Source organism: Dermochelys coriacea, chromosome 4 (genome assembly GCF_009764565.3).
Source record: "Dermochelys coriacea isolate rDerCor1 chromosome 4, rDerCor1.pri.v4, whole genome shotgun sequence".
Taxonomy (NCBI): Eukaryota; Metazoa; Chordata; order Testudines; family Dermochelyidae; genus Dermochelys; species Dermochelys coriacea.
Window position 1 is genome coordinate 9,983,839 of NC_050071.1, and position 24,780 is coordinate 10,008,618.

At 52.9% G+C, this 24,780-nt stretch overlaps 2 protein-coding genes and 1 long non-coding RNA gene across 7 annotated transcripts in view; 2 read left to right on the forward strand and 1 right to left on the reverse strand.

The window, feature by feature from the left end:
* The first annotated feature begins 497 nt into the window (after positions 1-497).
* Positions 498-2,925, forward strand: LOC122459730. The gene is made up of 2 exons (XR_006280597.1): positions 498-2,006; positions 2,471-2,925. It is a non-coding gene; the product is annotated as an uncharacterized LOC122459730 (long non-coding RNA).
* Positions 2,926-10,507: 7,582 nt separating this feature from the next.
* On the reverse strand, positions 10,508-17,865 carry POMK (protein O-mannose kinase). 5 transcript variants are annotated; one of them, XM_043513996.1, is made up of 4 exons: positions 17,561-17,865; positions 16,705-16,933; positions 16,165-16,472; positions 10,508-13,699 (listed from the first exon to the last, which is right to left on the reverse strand). In XM_043513996.1, the coding sequence occupies exons 3-4, from the start codon at positions 16,450-16,452 to the stop codon at positions 12,926-12,928; spliced, it is 1,062 nt and encodes a 353-aa protein (XP_043369931.1). In that variant the 5' UTR covers positions 16,453-16,472; positions 16,705-16,933; positions 17,561-17,865; the 3' UTR covers positions 10,508-12,925. The 5 variants fall into 5 exon arrangements, with proteins under 5 accessions (XP_043369931.1, XP_038254807.1, XP_043369932.1 ...); XM_038398879.2 differs by lacking the exon at positions 16,705-16,933 and having other exon boundaries at positions 17,580-17,865; XM_043513997.1 differs by lacking the exon at positions 16,705-16,933 and having other exon boundaries at positions 16,165-16,470; positions 17,576-17,865.
* A 119-nt stretch (positions 17,866-17,984) lies between these two features.
* HGSNAT (heparan-alpha-glucosaminide N-acetyltransferase) overlaps positions 17,985-24,780 on the forward strand; it is a 34,978-nt gene continuing 28,182 nt past the window's right edge. Inside the window, exon 1 of the mRNA XM_038398870.2 lies at positions 17,985-18,176. Coding sequence (XP_038254798.1) covers positions 18,074-18,176 — 103 coding nt within the window. The 5' untranslated portion in view covers positions 17,985-18,073. The remainder of the gene's footprint in view (positions 18,177-24,780) is intronic.

The following is a 24,780-nucleotide window of genomic DNA, read 5'->3' on the forward strand; positions in this document are numbered from 1 at the left end:
AAAGGAGTACTTGTGGCACCTTAGAGACTAACAAATTTATTAGAGCATAAGCTTTCGTGAGCTACAGCTCACTTCATCGGATGCTGTAGCTCACGAAAGCTTATGCTCTAATAAATTTGTTAGTCGCTAAGGTGCCACAAGTCCTCCTTTTCTTTTTGCGAATACAGACTAACACGGCTGCTACTATGAAACCTGTCATAATAGTCATACAGTTGTGTAAAAAACCGAGGGAAATTTCATTCTTTCATGAGATTATAAATTTGGTTGGTATAGGTAAAGGTAAAAGCATAGACGTAAACTATTTAAACTCCTGTAAGGCATTTGACCTAGTACAGCATGGCATTCTCATTAAGATTAGAACTATACAGCAACAAGAAAGCACATGTTACATGGGTTAAGAACGAACTGACAGATTTAAAAAAAAAAAAAGCGCTTATGCGCAAATAAATGTGTTAGTCTCTAAGGTGCCACAAGTACTCCTTTTCTTTTTTTGTCGATTTCAAAAAGTAGTCGGTGGAGAATCACCATTGAATGGGTGTGTTTCTAGAGTGGTTCCATTGGTTCTAGGACTGACTATACAACAGTTGTATCAATTATTTGGAAGTAAATATAAACCCACCGCTAATAATATTTGCAGATGACAGATTGGTGGAATGGTAAAATATGATGAGGATAGGGCAATTATACAGAGATGTATTGTAATGCAACCAAATACAAGGTCTTACTTGCAAAATGGAAGACTAAACTCTGGAAAACCGTGATTCTACAAAAATTAGGGGTCGTACTGGACAAGCAACAACATGAGCTCCCAGTGCAATGCTGTGGCAAAAACAGCTAATGTATAAATGGGGAGTAGGGAGGAGCTTTTACTTGCGTATACAGCATTGGTGAGCCAAATATTGAATTATGTCCAGTGCCGGTGTGCACATTTTAAAAAGGCTGTTGAAAAGTTGGAGAGAGTGCAGAAAAGAGCCATACAAATTATTTGAGAACTGGAGAACATGCCTTACAGTAAGAGACTTAAAGAACTAAATCTGTTTAGCTTATTAAAAAGATTGACAGGTGATTTAATTACAGTGTATAAGTATCTTCACAGGGAGAAAATACTAGGTACAAAGGGGCTTTTTAATCTAGTAGAGAAAGGCAGAACAAGAAACAATGGCTGAAAGCTGAAGCAAGACAAATTCAAATTAAAAATAAAGCAGAAATTGTTAACAGGGAGGGCGATTAACCATTGGATGTAGTAGATTCTCTAAATCTTCAAGTAAAGACTTGATGCATATCTTCCAGAAAGACTTTAGCTAAACACAAGCTCTTGGGTTCAATATAGGAGTAACTAGGTGAAATGCAGCCCAGGTTCATGGCAGACCAAGACAGCCAAAGTGCTCTCAACCCATCCATTTGGAAGAAGCCTGCCTGACCAGAAAGGCACTAATGTTCCTGGAAAGTCAACTAACCTGTGCTGTATCAGACCAAGCAGATTCTGGAGCCAAATGCCCTCCGCCAAGAACAGGCAAGTGTACATAGCTTAGATTTACTAGTACGAGCATCCCAGCTGATCTCAGTTGCCTGAGTAAAACACTAAGAGTGAAAGCTCCCCAAACTCCAACACTTAAATGGCTTTCATTCTCTAAGCTAGAAGTGAAAATGAATTAGAAAACAGGGAGCACTGGGGTAATATGGTCCTGCCATAAAGCACAACTAAGCCACTGTCTGAGCCTGCTCGATTAAACTCAGTGGAAGCCTTGCCGTTGACTTCAGTGGGCACAAGATCAGGCTGTTGGAGGGCTGCTACATTTTGCACCAAGTAGGATACACGGCAGTGATCCAGCCTGGAGCTGACAAAGATGTGGATGATTATGGCATTGTCTCTATCCAGGACCACATTCTGGAAAACACTTAAGCATGCACTTAAGTTCATCTTAAGTAAGCATATACTTACTTTTCAGTGAAAAGTTAAGACTCCCTCTGCCTCCACTGCCTGTTTCAAAATCACAGGTTTCAGAGTAGCAGCCGTGTTAGTCTGTATTCGCAAAAAGAAAAGGAGTACTTGTGGCACCTTAGAGACTAACAAATTTATTAGAGCATAAGCTTTCGTGAGCTACAGCTCACTTCATCGGATGCATTTGGTGGAAAAAACAGAGGAGAGATTTATATACACACACACACAGAGAACATGAAACAATGGGTTTATCATACACACTGTAAGGAGAGTGATCACTTAAGATAAGCCATCACCAACAGCAGGGGGGGGGAAGGAGGAAAACCTTTCATGGTGACAAGCAGGTAGGCTAATTCCAGCAGTTAACAAGAATATCAGAGGAACAGTGGGGGGTGGGGTGGGGTGGGGTGGGAGGGAGAAATACCATGGGGAAATAGTTTTACTTTGTGTAATGACTCATCCATTCCCAGTCTCTATTCAAGCCTAAGTTAATTGTATCCAGTTTGCAAATTAATTCCAATTCAGCAGTCTCTCAGTAGGCTATGAACCTGAGACAAGTTAAAACTAACACATCTCAGAATAAAAATTACAAAGCTTGCTATTATACAAAAGAAATAGAGACTGGTATCTGCTTCCTGGGAAGAGTGATGTTGCCCACACAGCATGGCGAACACGAGCTAAAGAATACCAGTTAGACATAATTACATTTCATTAAAGCATAATAGCATCCAGTTAGACTGCTGGGTAAACTACTAAGGGGAGTTTATCATCTAGCAAATTTTATTTAAAACAGTTAAACACTGATTCACAGGAAATTTAAACAGTTTCTCACTGAATTGCAGTGTTGTAGGGGGTCTTGTTTTCTTTTTACCAGCTTGTTGAAATCTCTTGCTAACTGGCTTGCGATAGCCTGCCAAGACAAGATCCTTGTGATCTGTAAAGGGAGATATAAGGAATAAAGAGAACAATTTTTGCTCCCTCGATTTTGTTTTTGTCATTTGTATTTCACTAATTCCTATAGGCCCTCATTGAGATCAGGGCTCCATTGTGCTGGGTATTGACAAACACATGGAAAGAGACAGTCCCTGCCACAAAGAGTTTTAGGTGCCTGTCCCATTGATTTCCTCTGAGGATCTGGGCTTTACAGTCTAAATAGACAAGACAAAGGTGGGAGGTGAAACAAGCGCAGAGAGGTGAAGTGACTGACCCGAGGTTAGACAGGAGGTCAGTGGCGGAGCTGGAAATATTACTCGGGTCTCTTGACTTGACTCCCAATCCTGTACCCTAGCCACTGGTCTATACTGCTTCTCAATGTACTGTATTTTGGGTTTGAATTAATTAAATGCAACACTAATTATCTTTAAGGGCCTGTTTCTACACCCCTCCTGCAGCCAAAACAAGTTTCTATCTCCCCTTTCTCTCTCACACACACATAGTTTTGTGATTAGTAGCATTATATGTTGTTTTTGGTGGCAGGAAAGGGGCAACTAAAATCAGTGGTTTGTTTAACTCCTGGGGTATGTCTACACAGCAAAGAAAAACACACAGCTGGCCCGTCGCAGCCAACTTGAGCTTGTGGAGCTGTTTTATTGCGGTGTAGACTTCCGGGCTCAGGCTGGAGCCTGAGCTCTGGGACCCTGGACCTGCGGGTTTTCCTTTACGGTGTAGGCCTATCCTCAGAAAGCCTTCTTCCCAGACCAGCAGCATATGGCAACTCTCCTTCAGTGAGACAACATGGAACCTGCCATATGGGAGCTGTTGATCTCCCCCCTCCCCCGCCCCCACAGGGCTTTCCCCATAGGGGTTTTGGAGGTGTAGGCCCTGAGTCTGGGCCCTGCTACAGCCTCTTTATAGCAGCTCAACTCCTGTGAAGAGACTTCAAAGTCAGCTTAGCTGACCCAGAGAATTCCCTCAGTATAGATTCAAGAGAAGAAGGAACTATTGTGATTACAGTGGATGAGAAGATGGATTGAGTCAGCAGTGTGCCCTTTTTGCCAAGAAGGCTAACGGCATATTAGGCTGCATTAGTAGGAGCATTCCCAGCAGATAGAGGGAAGTGATTATTCCCGTCTATTCAGCATTGGTGAGGCCGCATCTGGAGTATTGTGTCTAGTTTTGGGCCCCCCACTACAGAAAGGATGTGGACAAATTGGAGAGAGTCCAGCGGAGGGCAACAGAAATGATGCGGGGGCTGGGGCACATGACTTATGAGGAGAGGCTGAGGGAACTAGGCTTGTTTAGTCTGCAGAAGAGAAGAGTGAAGGGGGATTTGATAGCAGCCTTCAGTACCTGAAGGGGGGTTCCAAAGGGGATGGAGCTCGGCTGTTCTCAGTGGTGGCAGATGACAGAACAAGGAGCAAAGGTCTCAAGTTGCAGTGTCGGAGGTCTAGGTTGGATATTAGGATACACGATTTCACTAGGAGGATGGTGAAGCACTGGAACTGGTTACCTAGGGAAGTGGTGGAATCTCCTTCCTTAGAGGTTTTTAAGGCCCAGCTTGACAAAGCCCTGGCTGGGATGATATAGTTGGGGGTTGGTCCTGCTTTGAGCAGGGGGTTGGACTAGATGATCTCCTGAGGATTCTTCCAACCCTAATCTTCTATGATCACCTAGTCCAGTGGTTCTCAAACTTTTTTTTTCCATGGACCGCTTGAAAATTGCTGAGGGTCTTGGCAGACCACTTAATGATCTTTCCAAATGTTGTTTGTACTGTTAGCTAACTATTGTAAAGCACTTTGGATAAAAGTGCTATATATAAAAAAAATTAAACTTTTTTTTGTTCTGCAAATAAAAGCACACAACTCATATTTTAATATCAATAGCCTTACCTTTCTAATGTGATGGATGTGCCCTCTCTCCCCCACCATGGCAGCCCCTGAGCTGGGGCTGGGAAGGAGGGGGAATCTCTCCCCCACCACAGCAGCCCCTGAGCTGGGAAAAGTCACCTTTTTCTCTGGCCACCACAGTCCTGCATGTCCCAAATTCCCCCCACCCCCTCTTCTCACCCCACTGCCCCCTCCCAGGTACCCCCTGTTCCCCCCAAGGCCACCACCTCACCTTACATGTGCATCTTCTCCAGGGTCCAGGCACCTAATTGTGTGGGTGGCCCTTCATTCTCTTGCGTGTGACCGCCCAGGCGCACATCTTAGAGGGAACTATCCGCGGACCACCTGAATAGAACTTGCAGACCACAGATTGAGAATCTCAGATCTAATCTGACTTCCTGTATAACACAGGCCATGGAACTGTCACAAAATAATTTCTAGAGCACATCTTTTAGAAAAATAATCCAATCTTGATTTAAAAATTGTCAGTTAGGGAGAATTTAACACTCGCATTGGTGAATTGTTCCAGTGGTTAATTACCCTCACTGTTAAAAATGTACACCTTATTTTCAGTCTGAATTTGTCTAGCTTTAACTTGTAGCCATTTGATCTGGTTAGACCTTTCTCTGCTAGACTGAAGAGCCCATTATTAAATATTTGTTCCCTGTGTAGAGAGTAATCAAGTCACTCCTAACCTTCTGTTTGTTAAGATAAATAGATTGAGCTCCTTGAGTCTGTCACTTTAAGACATAGTTTTCTAATTCTTTAATTATTCTCATGGTTCTTCTCTGAACCCTCTCCAATTTATGAGTATCCTTCTTGAATTGTGGGTACCAGAACTGGAAACAGTGTTCCAGCAGCAGTCACACCCGTGCGAAATACAGAGGTAAAGTAATCTATCTACTTCTACTCGAAACTCCCCTGTTTAGGCATCCTATGATTGCATTAGCTCTTGGCCACAGTGTCACACCCGGGGCTCATGTACAGCTGATTATCCACCATAACCCCCAAACCTCTTTTAGAGTCACTGCTTCCCAGGATAGAGTCTGCCATCCTGTAAGTATGGCCTGAATTCTTTGTTTCCAGATGTATATGTTTAATTTAGCCATATTAACAGACATATTATAGATGAGTCTGCCTAACTTTAATACCTGGAAAGATACTGGAGCAAATTGTTAATCAATTTATAAGCAGCTGGAGGATAGTAGAACCCTACTAGGAGTAGTCAGCATGGATTTGGCAAGAACAAATCAAGCCAAACCACCTTAATTTCTTTCTATAGGGTTACTGACTTAGTGGATGCGAGGGGGAAGCAGTAGATTTGATATACTTTGATTTTAGTAAGATTTTTGGGAGGCATGGATCAACATTCATGTGGCTCTCCCCGTCAGTACCTGGCTTTACGCTGTGGTATCCCCAGCAAGTGAGACTGCCTAAAAAGGCCAGGGCCCGGGCTTTGCTTTCTCTCCAAGGGCTATGACCAGTGTACTGCACACAGTTATAAATTCCCATACAGCCCTTTCTAAGCAACCATATTTGTTAAAATAAAATTATTACAGAGAAAACATTAGAACCTACACATGTGCTAAAAAAGCATACCAGAGGTCACCTCTAACTTCAGCCTAGGTTTTAGTCCTTCAAAACCCACAACTGGGCTTTCCCTGTGGTTACAAGTTCATCCGTTCTAGATCCATGACCAGAAGAGAGACTAGGCAGATCAGCTGTTTCTTTATACAGCTTGAGCCTCCTGTAAGAAGTAATCAGCAAACCATTTTCAATAGGGGGAGATGTCATTTTTCATTCATGCACAGCTCTGAAACAGGCACAGCTGAACAGATTTAATTCACATTTAAAACCAAAACACACAACCCTTGCTCTTATATAGTACTTTCTATCTGTAGATCATACTGAGCCTGTCTTTGCTGCAGAGTTAACCAGGGCTCCTACTCAGCTGTTGCCCACCCCACCATCCACACACAAAACCCTCTCATCTACATGTGGTGGTGCTTTCAACCTGGGCTAACTGGCCCAGGTAGGGGGTGGATTAGAGCTTGGGTACTTTCATTCAGGATGATAATGAGTCCACTTTGCAGTGAGGATGCTGATATTCCTCTAGTGCCTTCCCATAACTCCCCGTGTGCCCAGGATAGACCAGTTCTCCCACAATTCACTAGAAAAAAATCATAGTAGCTCAGTTTACTGTAGCACAAAGCACTATGGGATATGCCCCTACAAGTCCTACTAACACATGTTGGTGAGTGCAGCCCCACTGAGGACACAGGCTATGTCTACACTATAGCAACTACAGCAGCACCAATGCACCTGTGCTACTTTAGTGCTTCTGATGAAGATGCTGTAAACTGGTGGGAGAGAGAAGTAATGGACTTAATTGGCAGCAAGGGAGATTGAGGTTGGATATTAGGGAAATCTTTCTAACTACAAGGCTAGTTAAGCTCTGGAACAGGCTTCCAAGGGCGGTTGGGGAATCCCCATCACCAGAGGTTTTGAAGAACAGGTTGGACAAACACCTGTCAGAGATGGCCGAGGTTTTGTTGGCCCTGCCTCAGCGTTGGGAGCTGGATTAGATGACTTCTCGAGGTCTCTTTCAGCCCTACGTTTCTATGATCAGTATTTTTAAAAATGAAAGCCAGCTTCCATTAACTTGGATGGAAATACTCTTGCTGACTTCAGGGGGAGTTGGGTCAGGTCTACCCTTCAGACTTTTGCTGGCATAGCTATATTGGCTTGGTGTGTGATCCCCAAGTGACTTAGCTGTGTTGGTAAAAACCCTTAGCGTAGACGCAGTTATATCAGCAAAAATGAACTTTTACCAATATTTTGCTCTGAGGGACTGGAATGAGCTATACCAGCAAACCTGGTGAACACTCTGCAGTTTTGAAAAGCCAGTTTTTAAGTGTTCAAAATGTGGACTTTGGAGTCTAACTTTTTAAGCTCTTATTTTTGAAAATCTTGGCAAAAGTCTGTAAAACTTAATTTGAAGAATATATCAAAGATCCCTTGTGTGCATTGAATTCCTTATTGAGTTTGAGTAACCTGAAGCTAAACTGCTTGTGGGAAACCCTGAACCATTTATAAGCATCACTGTAATGTATATATACCCACAATTTCATCCTGATAAATACTGGGTTATAGACATCAGAACACAGAGTGATTTTTTTGAAAATCATGTGGTTATTGCAAGTATATGGTATTTCAGTTAGAATAAAACCATAAAGTCATTTTTGTTAAAAGCCCCACATAGCATATAATTTGTTATGATGGAAACCTCAAATGTATGCTTTATTTAATGTAAAGAGATGTTTCTGCCTCAAGCTTTCTTGTTCCATGGACTCTTAGCTCTTGGTAAGACACTTTGGCCATAAAGATAGATTCTGTATATGATTGCATTCTGCCAAACATGTAATTATTATAGTATCTCGGAAACACCACAGCCTCTGTTTCATAGAGATAATCTGTGGTTTGGTTTATTGGGTGAACTAGTGAGGCCATTCACACAACTTGACAGCATTTCTCTGTCTGTAATATGGTTACTACTGAATACCACATCCAATCAATCCCAAAATATCAGGCAATGTTCTAGGCATCAGTAGGCAGAATCCTATTGATTTGGGGGGAAATCAGAAAACCACAGAGGGAAATGGGGGACATGGAGCCCCTGGCATGTCTTTAGCAGAACAACTTCATCAATTGTCTGTAGATCCAATGACCAGTTGATAGTACCCATTAACACTCTCCAGTTTAATAACGCTCCTACCTCAGCTCTGCCTATCACCCCAATACAGTTTAACATGTTGAAACCCTGAATAACTTATCTCCTGTCAGGAAGAAAAGAAATAATGATGATGGGGAACATGCAGAAAAGGGGGCCATACACACATCTCCTGGCTTGGGATGGGGAAAGGTGGGACATGCAACTCCTGGTAGAGGGGAGATTGGGGGATGGAGAACTGGGGGGCAGATAGAGCCCCTCCTAGCATATGGGGAAGGGGTATTGGGGGGCATGCACACAACTGCTGTTGGGGTGTGCGGGGGGGGGAACACGGAGGTCCTGGTGGGGGGAGATAGCAGAAGGGGGCCACACAGTGCCACTGTCTTGTGGGGGAAAGAGGGGTCAGACAGAGCCCACCATTGGGAAAGGGCAGAATGGAGGAAGGTGGGAACAGGGGCACACAGAGGCGGCTGGCAGAGGGGAGACTGGGGGGAGTTGCATGAAGTCCCTGAAATAGAGGGGGAGCAGATGGGGCTTATTGGGAGGGATGCAGGGAGCCTCTGGGCTGTGCAGTGAGCTCAGCCTACACAAGCTACTAAGTATGTGCCCCTCTAATATTTTGAACTTTTGATACTGATTAATAGTTATTGTGTCATTAAATGCAGAGGAACATGGACTTTAAAATTACTTCAGCTAATACCTCCAGTGAATGAAATGGGGCCATATCCTACCTTGCTTTCTCAGTTTTTATTCAACTCTGTGTGAAAGTTGATGGGACATGGAAACAGCTGTTCTAGTTTCTATAAAAATAAAAGTGTGCTGGTTGCTATAGAGATTGTCTATCTACCGTCTGCTCCAAAGCCCTCTGCAATCAATGGAAATACCCCATATCAGACCGTGGACACAGATGAACCTGCGCACAGGCGGAACCTGGCTCCACGTACTTTGCCAACCAGACAGACTGCATAGGGATTGGGTGCTTCTATGGAGACAGGAAGGGGCAGTAGTTCATTCAGAATCCTTCCCTCTGCCCTGCCAGTCATTCTCCTCACATGCACTGTGGTAAAAATTGTACCCCAAACACAGCAGACCGGGGCTTGGTAGAGAACGTCTCATCCCAGATGGCCAGCAGTTCTGGGGCACAAGCTGGGGTTGTCTAAGTGATTCTCACCTATGTCCTGGGTATTTTCTATAGCAGCTCGCCCCTTGGTGGGAATGGAGGGACTATTCAACACAGACCTGGATCAAATCATTAAAGGTGGCAGAGTGGATCTGCTCCCTGGCCCAGGAGAAGACTGGGACTTTTTTGTCTGCCCAAGTGACCAAGAGCTCTCCACCAAAGGGACATTCTCCACATCTGTCATATTGGGGAAGGCACACCTTAGGCTCTAGCAGCTGTGCTGGTGGCCTCTAAGCTTATTTGAAGATTTGCACATGAAGGGATGAAAAGCAAAGCCTGTCGCTGAGGTGTTCACAGCACAGCACAGCACAGGGGCTCTTCCTTACAGAAAATCAAAATCCTGCGTATGTAAACTTTCCACAGCTTCTCCATCCAGCTGTACGTTCACTAGATACACACATACATCCTTGCTGGCTGTTGGACTGCACTATGCCATGGGCTGTGCATTGTCCCAGAGGTACACAGTCAAGGGGTTAATGGGACACAGCAAAGACAACAGGCTATTCTGTACTGAGTGCACCGCTCCCAGGGGGAACCGCTTCATTTACACTCATCCCACAAGTTTTCCCAATGAAGTAATTTACACATTGAAACCTGCCCCATGTGATTTACTCGCCCACTGTAATTAAGGATTTCACTAACCCAAACATTATAAGCCCTGCCAAGGAATGAAGAGGCAGTTTATGCACAAACTACTGGATGAAGAGCTAGGTGGCTCCAGGGCCGAAGGTGCAAGTTATTCAGTCACTGTGCAACTGCACACAATTGAAGTTAAATGGTACTTCACACTGCCACCTAGTGTTTCCACATAGAATAGCAGGCAACATTCAATACAAGGATTTTTATTTTTTAAACACACAATAGCACATTCAAACCAGGTTTAATTCATCACTGGTACTCAACTTCAAATGAAAAACACTGGCAGAAAACTTTAAGGCCCAGTGGGAGGCAGTGGGGAGGATGGCTCTGGGTCCTGGAGTCAGTGTGTACAAATACCTCATATTTAAGTTGTAAGCAAAACCAGAGAGACTTTTATGGCCTCATCCACTAATGAAATTTCCAAGGCAAAATAGTATTTTAGGGACAGAATCTGTCCCCGTCATTCTGTGAAATCAATATGGCTGTTTGCAAAGTAAGATACTGTGCAACATGAATGAGAAGGACAGACTCTGGTCCTTACTGAAAGCTCAGTATAACAAACCTGACAGTTTTATGGGCTCTTTTTACAGCAGATGTATAACGTGTCTATTTTATAGTCATCATACATTGATATTTCTTGCAATCCCATTTAACTGTACAATAAACTTATTGGCGTGCAGTTAAAACTCTGTGTCCGGCTTTTACTCACCACATCCAGCTTTCCTTCATACCTGACTAAAAAGAAAGCTATTTAACTCGGATCAATACAGTTAATACAGAAGCAGATCCTGATACCTTTACTCACATTGAGTATCCCCTTTCTCTGTAAGCAGTCCCATAGGAATCAACCATTGCCGTTTTGCATTCTTTTAAATACTGTTGCTGCTTTGCATTCTTTTAAATCAGGCTCCCTTAAGGTGTTTTAAATCGAGAATGGCGAAAGATGTGAGACATCCAAAAATCCCAAGTCTCTTTTGAAAATCTTGGTTTATGATCTTTGCCCCCTGCTTCCTTCGCAGCGGAGCAATGAGGAGGCTTCTGATGAGTAGGCTGATGAGTAGGCTGGGGGAATAGGGGCACATGACAAAAATCCATATAATGTAACAAGCCAAACTGAACATGGATAATCAAAGAAATGAAAATAACAAGGCAGACTTCCTTAAAAGAGACACTAGCACAAGATGAGAGCAACTATAACATAGCCATTTACAGAAAAGCTTTCCCATTTATAAGCAAGATTTTTACATCTGTTGTCAACATAGCAACATAATACTCGTAGGCCTCCACAGAAGATAACTTCTCTTGCATCTTAGCTGGCTAGGCTAGAAGCTATAAATCACAAGCCTCCATGACAAGCAGACTGTGTCTTACTAAACAGTCATGCTAATCTGTCCGCACATGATCACAATTAACCAGGAGAATGGCCACCAATATCACCAATACAAGATCTCTGCTCCCACTTTTTAAAATTTAAATATTTGAAAGCTATATTTTCAGCTGGTGAGCAAACGATTAGCTGTCAATCTGACTCGGAGATCCCCACACATAGTGTGTGGGGTATGTTGTTCCATACCAAAAATCAGCCATACATTTTCAGGCTTGTTTTAGATTAAAGGAGAAGAGCAAAACAAGAAGGAACAAAAGTAAACTCTCCAAGAGAGTACAGTGTGCATCTCCTCTGCCACAGGTTGTATCCAAACTCAACACAACATGGCAGTTACTCCAGCCTATTCCTAGGTATTTGAAAGAAAACTAAGTCATGAGGTACATAACTGTAAAGTCCATCTGACATCATTAATACTCTACATATGTCCAATATGCCTATTGAGGAAGTGTGGGCATAACTGAATTGCTGAAAACAAACTCTGCTGCTGTAGTAAGGCATTTCTGTTCCCTGATAATGCTGTGTCCAGGTATTTATATCAAGCCCATAACCATAGAATCTGGGCACTAAAAACCTGATCCAAAGCTCTATGAAGCCAAAGAAGTCTTTCTATTGACTTCAGTGGGCTTTGGATCAGGCCTTCAGAGAATTCTGTATGCAAAATACAGAAGGATTTGTATTTTCCAGCCCTTCCTTTAATTATACTACTTGAGTGTCGAAGGAAGAGATCGTTTTCCATTGTTAACACCACCTGCCCGTTGGCTCATTAGGACATTGTCATGGAAAGGTGAATGCAAAGAGATAGTACTTCATTTCTACTTTGAAGGTGGTGGGATTTTTCTGGGGTGCAGGGGGAAGAGAGGGAGTTTCTAATCTGCAGATGCCAAACTAGCAAAATCTCAGTGGAATGAAGTTATGTGAGAAAAATGATTATTGTGTATGAGTGTGCTAGTCACTTCACACAGCAGTGGGAAAACAATGCTCTTTCTCCAAAGGGTCTTTGTGAGAATATAACTGGTAAGTGGGCAATGACTTGAAAATCAAGGCAGTGTGTTTCCTGCTCCTTTCCTTTTTTCAAACCATCACTAGTGTAAATTTTGTCTCCTTTGTTCTTTGGGTAGGGACCTTGTCCCATTACCAGTTTGTAAAGGACATAGCACCCTATGGGTGCTAAATAAATAAAAGGACATAAAATCAAAGTACATGTATGTCTTCTTACAGTTATTTATAACATTTCCCTGGTACCAGGCATAGCAGCCTCTCTGAGCAGCAATGTTAAAATTTTCCTATATGTGTCCACGACCATCTGGGCGGAAGGCCTTTCAGCTGGGTTCTTCTTCTTACATGCTGCATGGATGTCGAACAAATGGAACCTGACAATATCACTTCCTTCAACGTGCCCCAAGAAAAAATTGGAGACATCAGGGATTTTCCATATGTCCGTCTTCTCGTCATATGGAGGCATGAGGTCGTCTTCAAATGGCACCTCCTCCCCATAGGGCCAGAGCTGTTCAGGAGCTACAAACTCGCCTTGGAGCTCCCAATGGCCACACTTCACCAGCCTGCCAACACTCTTGTTCACGAGAGGCAAGGCATCCAAGTCATTCACTAGAACGTGAAAGTCACTTGTCAGCAGATACTGCGATAACACCTTGTCCAAGTCATTGGAATCACACATTACTAAGGTGCCCAAAGGACTGTTGTGCAAATAATGGATAATGCTCACGTAGTCTATTGCAAGCATGAATCTGCGATGCCAAGTATTCAAGCCCTTATATTTGGGAAGGTCCAGCATTTTATTTAGGTTCTTCAGGGAGCCTAATGGGTGATACTGGGTAAGGATTGTGAACTGCTTCTCGCAATAGCCAAGCAGTCTGACAACATACTTGCTCTGGAGAGACTTCAGCATCTTCAGTCCATGAAGAAAATCTTCCTCCAGCTCTGAGTTGGCGAGCTGGGAAAGGGATACTTTGTTTTCCTTCCATTCGGAAAGAAAGACCTAAAAACAGAACAAGAGACAAGCAAAACATTTGGAACCTTTTCCTACTGATCAGTAGAAGCTATTATGTACCTGCAGGTAATGAAATAGCCACAACATTGCAAGCTATACATTCATGAGACACAATACTGTTAAATGAACAAGTTACACAATTACAAACTAGACTTTAACTGCTACTGAAGTTGTTAGGTGAGTCTTTGTATACACCTACATGTTACAGTGGAGTTACTGCTAGCTGCACAGCACTGACATGGTAATTCCTGCATATAGTATTTACTGATCTCTTGTGCTCCCCTCATGAGCATATGACTTGGATTAAATGCAAATCGGCAACTAAATCAAACTGTCTACAAGAGAGAACTTATACAGACCACTCTCTCTCCTGCCACTCTTACTCGATCTGAGGCTTGTCTACACTACCGCTGCCGGTCGATTTAAGCTATGCAATTTGAGTTACGCTAGTAATAGGGCTGTCAATTAATCGCAGTTAACTCACGCGATTAACTGAAAAAAATTAATCGCACTGATGAACAACAGAATACCATTTGAAATGTATTCAATATTTTGGATGTTTTTCTACTTTTTCAAATATACTGATTTCTGTTACAACACAAAATACAAAGTGTACAGTGCTCACTTTATATATATTTTATTACAAATATTTGCACTGTAAGAATTATAAACAAAAAGTGTTTTTCAATTCACCTCATACAAGTATTGTAGTGCAATCTCTTTATTGTGAAAGTGTAACTTACAAATGTAGATTTTTTTTTGTTACATAACTGCTCTCAAAACCAAAACAATGTAAAACTTCTTGTTCAGCCAATCACTAATACGAGTTTGTTTACATTTACAGAAGATACTGCTGCCTGCTTCTTATTTACAATGTCACCTGAAAGTGAGAACAGGCATTCACATGGCACTTCTGTAGCTGGCATTGCAAGATGTTTACATGCCATATATGCTAAACACTCGTATGCCTCTTCATGCTTCGGCCACCATTCCAGAGGACATGCTTCCATGCTGATGATGCTCATTAAAAAAAAGAATGTGTTAACGAAATTTGTGACTGAACTCCTAGGGGAAGAATTGTATGTCTCATGTTCTATTTTATCCTCATTCTGCCATATATTTCATGTTATAGCAGTCTTGGATGATGACCCAGCATATATTGTTCATTTTAAGAACACTTTCACTACAGATCTAACAAAACTCAAAGAAGGTACCAAGGTTTAAGAATCTGAAGTGCTGTCCAAAATCTGAGAGGGATGAGGTGTGGCGCATGCTTTCAGAAGTCTTAAAAGAGCAACACTCCGATGTGGAAACTACAGAACCCAAACTACAGAAAAAGAAAATCAACCTTCTGATGGTGGCATCTGACTCAGATGATGAAAATGAATGAGTCGGTCAGCTCTGCTTTGGATTGTTATTGAGCAGATCCCGTCATCAGCATGGATGCATGTCCTATGGAATGATGGTTGAAGCACAAAGGGACATATGACTCTTTAGCGCATCTGGCATATAAATATCTTGCAATGCCAGCTACAACAAGTGCCATGTGAATGCCTGTTCTCACTTTCAGGTGACATTGTAAACAAGAAGGCGGCAGCATTATCTCCTGCAAATTGTAACCAAACTTGTTTTTCTGAGCGATTTGTTGAAGTAGGACTGAGTGGACATGTAGGCTCTAAAATCTTACATTGATTTATTTTTTAATGTAGTTTTTTTTTCTACATTTGTAAGTTCAACTTTCATGATAAAGAGATTGCAATACAGTACTTGTATTAAGTGAACTGAAAAATACTATTTCTTTTGTTTTGTACAGTGCAAATATTTGTAATCAAAAATAAATATAAAGTGAGCACTGTGCACTTTGTATTCTGTGTTGTAATTGAAATCAATACAATTGAAAATGTAGAAAACATCAAAAAAATTTAAATAAATGGAATTCTGATATTAACAGTATGATTAATCACGATTAATTTTTTTTAATTGCTTGACAGCCCTAGTTAGTAACATAAGTGGATGTAGCTTAGATCTACTTAGTGCAGAGTCCACACTACGCTATGTTGATGGGAGATGCTCTCCTGCTGACATTGCTTCCGCCTCTCATTGAGGTGGAGTACAGAAATCGATGGGAAAGCGCTCTCCCATCGATTTGAGCGTGTCTTCACTAGACCAGCCCTGAGAAGCATCATACTCCGCAAGCAGTGCTGTTGATTTCAGTACCACTTCTTGCAGAGTAAATTACGATTCAGTAAAATTGAAGAAAAGTCTGACTCAATGGGATCACCTCGTCGATATTCTGTTCATGCCATCTATAGTCATCATAACTCTCTGTGTATCTGTAATAATTAGCTACTGTGGAGACAATTATCCCAGAAGCAGCATACGCACTGATAATCAGCCAACACAACATGTGAACTTTTCCTCTTGGAGATCCACCCACCCAACATGATACTAACCTTTTTCACAGCCCCTTCACCAACACACTTCAGTTTCCTGACTTCTGTATTTATGGCTTCACAAGACAGCCAGGGCGAGCAATTTTTCAATGGTCCTAATCTGAAGTACCCAAATGGGCAGAGGCTGGAGTCCACGTCAGGCTGCCCAGTGGTGACAGAGAAATTGTTGAGATGCATGTACAGAAGGAAATTCAGGAGCACCACAGCTAGAAGCAGCAGCACCAACAAGACTGGAGGAATTTCCCTTCGGAGCAGCTCTTTTTTAATGTAATGGAGTTTTTTGTCCATGTTGCGATCTTCTACGTTCTCTGTAATACACAAACAACCCAGTAAACACAACACTCTTTGGTGACAAGGAAAGACAGGGGACAAATGTTTGGGGGCCTTTTTGCAAAACCCTCTCCCTCTAGCCACCCAAATACTCTATATTTAAAGAGAAACCATCAATGTGAAATAGTCAGCGGATTAAAAAAAAAAAAGCACTTCAAGCTCTACTCCTGCTTCCACATCCCCCTGTCCTTTTTTGTGATTTTTACACACATAGGCCCCAGTCCACAAATCCGCTTTGTCCAGGAAGTGAAGGAGCTCTGCCTGGACGCAGGGAGAGGAAAGCAGAGCTGCAGAGGCAGGGAGAAGGAAGGACTGCTGCTGTCGTATTGGTGGGGTGCATTCCTCAGTGCTGAGACCACTCTGGGTGCTGGTGCACTGTGGGGTATTCCACCACATCCAGTCTGTTACTTCGCACAGCGAACTGCTGACAGGCTTGTGTCTGTGAAATTGAAAAAGATAGGGACACGGACCACTTGAGCGGGGGACGGGCAATAACATTAAAATCCCAAGCATCCAGGGTCAGTCGGTTCCTGAGAAGAGCAGAATCTGACTAACAACAAATGAATAGACTTCAAATGATTAATTCAGTGAAATGTAGAATCAAACTGTATCTGAAATGCACTCGGCTGCGCCTAGCAATCGCAGAGCAGAGCATGTTTCGGTCCTGCTTGTAGGTCCCTGAACCTAGGCTGAGCCCCATTCCCCTGAGGTCGAGGGGGCCTTGGGCAGGGCCGCTGTCTGAACAGGTACGTGCCTGAGATTGCTGTCACCTCTGCAAGTCTGGGGGTGACAATATGAAGCATAGCGGGAAAGACGAGGGAGAGAGAAAGGCAGACAGCAAACATTCAAAATACCAAATCAAGGCTATTTAACGACCCCAGGGCAGGAATCTAAACCTGAAACTCCCCTGACAATATTTATGAACAGGTCACCTCAGTACTGCAAAGGGCAAATCACTTCCCCCAAACTGAGGGCTACTACCCAGGTCAAACAGACCCCTTTCCCTGCCAGATGCACTTGGGGACCACTCACAGCACCCCACAGGCTCTGGGTTTCTGTGTGATACCTAAGGTGCGTGCACCTACAGGGTGCAGGCTCCGGCTCCTCTCCGCCGGCTTCTCCCTCCTGTCAGCAGGTGAGATGGTGTTTGTACAGCGCCTGGCACGGGGCGGTGGCCCCAGACCTGTCCCTTCAGTAACGGCCTGACATTAGGGTACCCCTGGACAGGCTGCTATTGCCAACCGAGGCGTGTCAGGCCCCATCGGTGTGACTCCGGCGTGACTCCGGCGCAGGCGCCTGAGCCCGGGGAGGGAAGGGGCTGCGTGTCGGAGCGGGCACCGCACAGACCTCGCCGAGCCCCGCCCGCCCCCGGGCCGGGACTGACCTCAGCCGCCCCCCTCAGCCCGCTCCGGCCTTCTCCGGCCCCGGGGGAGCTGGGCCCGCACGCGGGGCCCCCGACTCTGCAGGCGCTGCCAGCCCGGCCCGCTCCCCTCCCGCGGCCGGGAGCCGGGAGCCGGGAGCCGGAAGCCGCAGCCCCTGGGGGCGGGAAAGCGGAGTCCGGGCCGGCCGGGGCGCGGGGATGGCGGGGCCCGGCCGGGGATGGCGCCCCTCGGCCACCCTCTGCGTGGCGGTGACCGCCCTGAGCGCCGCGCTGCTGGCGCCCGGCCTCACCCAGCCGCACGGTAATGCCCCCTCCCCCGCCTGCCTGCTGGCCTGGCCTGAATCCGCCCCCCCCGCCTGCCTGGCCTGGCCTGAATCCGCCCCCCTCCTCCGCCTGCCTGCCTGCCTGCCTGGCCTGAATCCGCCCCCCCCGCCTGCCTGGCCTGGCCTGGCCTGAATCCGCCCCCTCCGCCTGCCTGCCTGGCCTGAATCCGCCCCCCCCGCCTGCCTGCCTGCCTGGCCTGAATCCGCCCCCCCCGCCTGCCTGGCCTGGCCTGAATCCGCCCCCCCCGCCTGCCTGCCTGCCTGGCCTGATCCGCCCCCTCCGCCTGCCTGGCCTGGCCTGGCCTGAATCCGGCCCCCCCGCCTGCCTGGCCTGGCCTGGCCTGAATCCGCCCCCCCCCGCCTGCCTGCCTGCCTGGCCTGAATCCGCCCCCCCCGCCTGCCTGGCCTGGCCTGAATCCGCCCCTCCCCCCGCCTGCCTGGCCTGAATCCGCCCCCCCCCGCCTGCCTGGCCTGGCCTGGCCTGAATCCGCCCCCCCCGCCTGCCTGGCCTGGCCTGGCCTGAATCCGCCCCCCCCGCCTGCCTGCCTGCCTGGCCTGAATCCGCCCCCCCCCGCCTGCCTGGCCTGGCCTGAATCCGCCCCTCCCCCCGCCTGCCTGGCCTGAATCCCGCCCCTCCCCCCCGCCTGCCTGCCTGCCTGGCCTGAATCCGCCCCCTCCGCCTGCCTGGCCTGGCCTGGCCTGAATCCGCCCCCTCCGCCTGCCTGCCCGGCCTGAATCCGCCCCCCTCCTCCGCCTGCCTGCCTGCCTGGCCTGGCCTGAATCCGCCCCCCCCGCCTGCCTGCCTGGCCTGAATCCGCCCCCCCCGCCTGCCTGGCCTGGCCTGGCCTGAATCCGCCCCCTCCCCCGCCTGCCTGCCTGGCCTGAATCCGCCCCCCCCGCCTGCCTGGCCTGGCCTGGCCTGAATCCGGCCCCCCCGCCTGCCTGGCCTGGCCTGGCCTGAATCCGCCCCCCCGCCTGCCTGGCCTGGCCTGGCCTGAATCCGCCCCCTCCGCCTGCCTGCCTGGCCTGAATCCGCCCCCCCCGCCTGCCTGCCTGGCCTGAATCCGCCCCCCCCCGCCTGCCTGCCTGCCTGGCCTGAATCCGCCCCCTCCGCCTGCCTGGCCTGGCCTGGCCTGAATCCGCCCCCTCCGCCTGCCTGCCTGGCCTGAATCCGCCCCTCCCCCGCCTGCCTGCCTCCCCGGCCTGAATCCGGCCCCCCCGCCTGCCTGCCTGGCCTGAATCCGCCCCCCCCGCCTGCCTGCCTCCCCGGCCTGAATCCGCCCCTCCCCCCGCCTGCCTGGCCTGAATCCGCCCCTCCCCCCGCCTGCCTGCCTGCCTGCCTGGCCTGAATCCGCCCCCCCCGCCTGCCTCCCCGGCCTGAATCCGCCCCCCCCCGCCTGCCTGGCCTGAATCCGGCCCCCGCCTCGCCTGGCCTGGCCTGGCCTGAATCCGCCCCCTCCGCCTGCCTGCCTGCCTGGCCTGAATCCGCGCCCCCCGCCTGCCTGGCCTGGCCTGAATCCGCCCCCTCCGCCTGCCTGGCCTGGCCTGGCCTGAATCCGCCCCCTCCGCCTGCCTGCCTGGCCTGAATCCGCCCCCCCCCCCGCCTGCCTGCCTGGCCTGAATCCGCCCCCTCCGCCTGCCTGGCCTGGCCTGGCCTGAATCCGCCCCCTCCGCCTGCCTGGCCTGGCCTGAATCCGCCCCTCCCCCGCCTGCCTGCCTCCCCGGCCTGAATCCGGCCCCCCCGCCTGCCTGCCTGGCCTGAATCCGCCCCCCCCGCCTGCTTGCCTGCCTGGCCTGAATCCGCCCCCCCCGCCTGCCTGGCCTGGCCTGGCCTGAATCCGCCCCCTCCGCCTGCCTGCCTGCCTGGCCTGAATCCGCCCCCCCCGCCTGCCTGCCTGCCCGGCCTGAATCCGCCCCCCCCGCCTGCCTGCCTGGCCTGAATCCGCCCCCCCCCGCCTGCCTGCCTGCCTGGCCTGAATCCGCCCCCCCCCCGCCTGCCTGCCTGGCCTGGCCTGAATCCGGCCCCCCCCGCCTGCCTGGCCTGGCCTGGCCTGAATCCGCCCCCCCCGCCTGCCTGCCTGGCCTGAATCCGCCCCCCCCCGCCTGCCTGGCCTGGCCTGGCCTGAATCCGCCCCCTCCGCCTGCCTGCCTGGCCTGAATCCGCCCCCCCCGCCTGCCTGCCTGCCTGGCCTGAATCCGCCCCCCCCGCCTGCCTGGCCTGGCCTGAATCCGCCCCCCCCCGCCTGCCTGCCTGCCTGGCCTGAATCCGCCCCCTCCGCCTGCCTGGCCTGGCCTGGCCTGAATCCGGCCCCCCCGCCTGCCTGGCCTGGCCTGGCCTGAATCCGCCCCCCCCGCCTGCCTGCCTGCCTGGCCTGAATCCGCCCCCCCCGCCTGCCTGGCCTGGCCTGAATCCGCCCCTCCCCCCGCCTGCCTGGCCTGAATCCGCCCCTCCCCCCGCCTGCCTGCCTGCCTGGCCTGAATCCGCCCCCTCCGCCTGCCTGGCCTGGCCTGGCCTGAATCCGCCCCCTCCGCCTGCCTGCCCGGCCTGAATCCGCCCCCCTCCTCCGCCTGCCTGCCTGCCTGGCCTGGCCTGAATCCGCCCCCCCCGCCTGCCTGCCTGGCCTGAATCCGCCCCCCCCCGCCTGCCTGGCCTGGCCTGGCCTGAATCCGCCCCCCTCCCCCGCCTGCCTGCCTGGCCTGAATCCGCCCCCCCCGCCTGCCTGGCCTGGCCTGGCCTGAATCCGGCCCCCCCGCCTGCCTGGCCTGGCCTGGCCTGAATCCGCCCCCCCCGCCTGCCTGGCCTGGCCTGGCCTGAATCCGCCCCCTCCGCCTGCCTGCCTGGCCTGAATCCGCCCCCCCCGCCTGCCTGCCTGGCCTGAATCCGCCCCCCCCCGCCTGCCTGCCTGCCTGGCCTGAATCCCCCCCCCCCCGCCTGCCTGGCCTGGCCTGGCCTGAATCCGCCCCCTCCGCCTGCCTGCCTGGCCTGAATCCGCCCCTCCCCCGCCTGCCTGCCTCCCCGGCCTGAATCCGGCCCCCCCGCCTGCCTGCCTGGCCTGAATCCGCCCCCCCCGCCTGCCTGCCTCCCCGGCCTGAATCCGCCCCTCCCCCCGCCTGCCTGGCCTGAATCCGCCCCTCCCCCCGCCTGCCTGCCTGCCTGCCTGCCTGAAATCCGCCCCCCCCCGCCTGCCTCCCCGGCCTGAATCCGCCCCCCCCCCGCCTGCCTGCCTGAATCCGGCCCCCGCCTCGCCTGGCCTGGCCTGGCCTGAATCCGCCCCCTCCGCCTGCCTGCCTGCCTGGCCTGAATCCGCCCCCCCCGCCTGCCTGGCCTGGCCTGAATCCGCCCCCTCCGCCTGCCTGGCCTGGCCTGGCCTGAATCCGCCCCCTCCGCCTGCCTGCCTGGCCTGAATCCGCCCCCCCCCCCCGCCTGCCTGCCTGGCCTGAATCCGCCCCCTCCGCCTGCCTGGCCTGGCCTGGCCTGAATCCGCCCCCTCCGCCTGCCTGGCCTGGCCTGGCCTGAATCCGCCCCTCCCCCGCTCCTGCCTGCCTCCCCGGCCTGAATCCGCCCCCCCGCCTGCCTGCCTGGCCTGAATCCGCCCCCCCCGCCTGCTTGCCTGCCTGCCTGAATCCGCCCCCCCCGCCTGCCTGGCCTGGCCTGGCCTGAATCCGCCCCCTCCGCCTGCCTGCCTGCCTGGCCTGAATCCGCCCCCCCCCGCCTGCCTGCCTGCCCGGCCTGAATCCGCCCCCCGCCTGCCTGCCTGGCCTGAATCCGCCCCCCCCCCCCGCCTGCCTGCCTGGCCTGAATCCGCCCCCCCCCGCCTGCCTGCCTGGCCTGGCCTGAATCCGGCCCCCCCCGCCTGCCTGGCCTGGCCTGGCCTGAATCCGCCCCCTCCGCCTGCCTGCCTGCCTGGCCTGAATCCGCCCCCCCCGCCTGCCTGCCTGCCTGGCCTGAATCCGCCCCCCCCGCCTGCCTGGCCTGGCCTGAATCCGCCCCCTCCGCCTGCCTGGCCTGGCCTGGCCTGAATCCGCCCCCTCCGCCTGCCTGCCTGGCCTGAATCCGCCCCTCCCCCGCCTGCCTGCCTCCCCGGCCTGAATCCGGCCCCCCCGCCTGCCTGCCTGGCCTGAATCCGCCCCCCCCGCCTGCCTGCCTGCCTGGCCTGAATCCGCCCCCCCCCGCCTGCCTGGCCTGGCCTGAATCCGCCCCCTCCGCCTGCCTGGCCTGGCCTGGCCTGAATCCGCCCCCCCCCCCTGCCTGGCCTGGCCTGAATCTGCCCCTCCCCCGCCTGCCTGCCTCCCCGGCCTGAATCCGCCCCTCCCCCCGCCTGCCTGGCCTGAATCCGCCCCTCCCCCCGCCTGCCTGCCTGCCTGCCTGGCCTGAATCCGCCCCTCCCCCCGCCTGCCTGCCTGCCTGGCCTGAATCCGCCCCCTCCGCCTGCCTGGCCTGGCCTGGCCTGAATCCGCCCCCTCCGCCTGCCTGCCCGGCCTGAATCCGCCCCCCTCCTCCGCCTGCCTGCCTGCCTGGCCTGGCCTGAATCCGCCCCCCCGCCTGCCTGCCTGGCCTGAATCCGCCCCCCCCCCTGCCTGGCCTGGCCTGGCCTGAATCCGCCCCCCTCCCCCGCCTGCCTGCCTGGCCTGAATCCGCCCCCCCCGCCTGCCTGGCCTGGCCTGGCCTGAATCCGGCCCCCCCGCCTGCCTGGCCTGGCCTGGCCTGAATCCGCCCCCCCCGCCTGCCTGGCCTGGCCTGGCCTGAATCCGCCCCCTCCGCCTGCCTGCCTGGCCTGAATCCGCCCCCCCGCCTGCCTGCCTGGCCTGAATCCGCCCCCCCCCGCCTGCCTGCCTGCCTGGCCTGAATCCGCCCCCTCCGCCTGCCTGGCCTGGCCTGGCCTGAATCCGCCCCTCCGCCTGCCTGCCTGCCTGAATCCGCCCCTCCCCCCGCCTGCCTGCCTCCCCGGCCTGAATCCGGCCCCCCCGCCTGCCTGCCGGGCCTGAATCCGCCCCCCCCGCCTGCCTGCCTCCCGGCCTGAATCCGCCCCTCCCCCGCCTGCCTGGCCTGAATCCGCCCCTCCCCCCGCCTGCCTGCCTGCCTGCCTGGCCTGAATCCGCCCCCCCCCGCCTGCCTCCCCGGCCTGAATCCGCCCCCCCCGCCTGCCTGGCCTGAATCCGGCCCCCGCCTCGCCTGGCCTGGCCTGGCCTGAATCCGCCCCCTCCGCCTGCCTGCCTGGCCTGAATCCGCCCCCCCCCCTGCCTGGCCTGGCCTGAATCCGCCCCCTCCGCCTGCCTGGCCTGGCCTGGCCTGAATCCGCCCCCTCCGCCTGCCTGCCTGGCCTGAATCCGCCCCCCCCCCCCGCCTGCCGGCCTGGCCTGAATCCGCCCCCTCCGCCTGCCTGGCCTGGCCTGGCCTGAATCCGCCCCCTCCGCCTGCCTGGCCTGGCCTGAATCCGCCCCTCCCCCGCCTGCCTGCCTCCCCGGCCTGAATCCGGCCCCACCGCCTGCCTGCCTGGCCTGAATCCGCCCCCCCCGCCTGCTTGCCTGCCTGGCCTGAATCCGCCCCCCCCCGCCTGCCTGGCCTGGCCTGGCCTGAATCCGCCCCCTCCGCCTGCCTGCCTGCCTGGCCTGAATCCGCCCCCCCCGCCTGCCTGCCTGCCCGGCCTGAATCCGCCCCCCCCGCCTGCCTGCCTGGCCTGAATCCGCCCCCCCCGCCTGCCTGCCTGCCTGGCCTGAATCCGCCCCCCCCCGCCTGCCTGCCTGGCCTGGCCTGAATCCGGCCCCCCCCGCCTGCCTGGCCTGGCCTGGCCTGAATCCGCCCCCTCCGCCTGCCTGCCTGCCTGGCCTGAATCCGCCCCCCCCGCCTGCCTGCCTGCCTGGCCTGAATCCGCCCCCCCCCGCCTGCCTGGCCTGGCCTGAATCCGGCCACCCCCGCCTGCCTGCCTGCCTGGCCTGAATCCGCCCCCCCCGCCTGCCTGGCCTGGCCGGCCTGAATCCGCCCCCCCCCCCCCGCCTGCCTGGCCTGGCCTGAATCCGCCCCCCCCGCCTGCCTGGCCTGGCCTGGCCTGAATCCGCCCCCCCCGCCTGCCTGCCTGGCCTGGCCTGAATCCGCCCCTCCCCCGCCTGCCTGCCTGCCTGGCCTGAATCCGCCCCCCCCGCCTGCCTGCCTGGCCTGGCCTGAATCCGCCCCTCCCCCCGCCTGCCTGGCCTGAATCCGCCCCCCCCGCCTGCCTGGCCTGGCCTGAATCCGCCCCTCCCCCCGCCTGCCTGCCTGGCCTGGCCTGAATCCGCCCCTCCCCCCGCCTGCCTGCCTGGCCTGGCCTGAATCCGCCCCTCCCCCCGCCTGCCTGCCTGGCCTGGCCTGAATCCGCCCCTCCCCCCGCCTGCCTGCCTGGCCTGAATCCGCCCCTCCCCCTGCCTGCCTGCCTGGCCTGAATCCGCCCCCCTCCCCCGCCTGCCTGCCTCCCCGGCCTGAATCCGCCCCCCCCGCCTGCCTGGCCTGAATCCGGCCCCCGCCTCGCCTGGCCTGGCCTGGCCTGAATCCGCCCCTCCCCCGCCTGCCTGCCTGCCTGGCCCGGCCTGAATCCGCCCCTCCCGCCT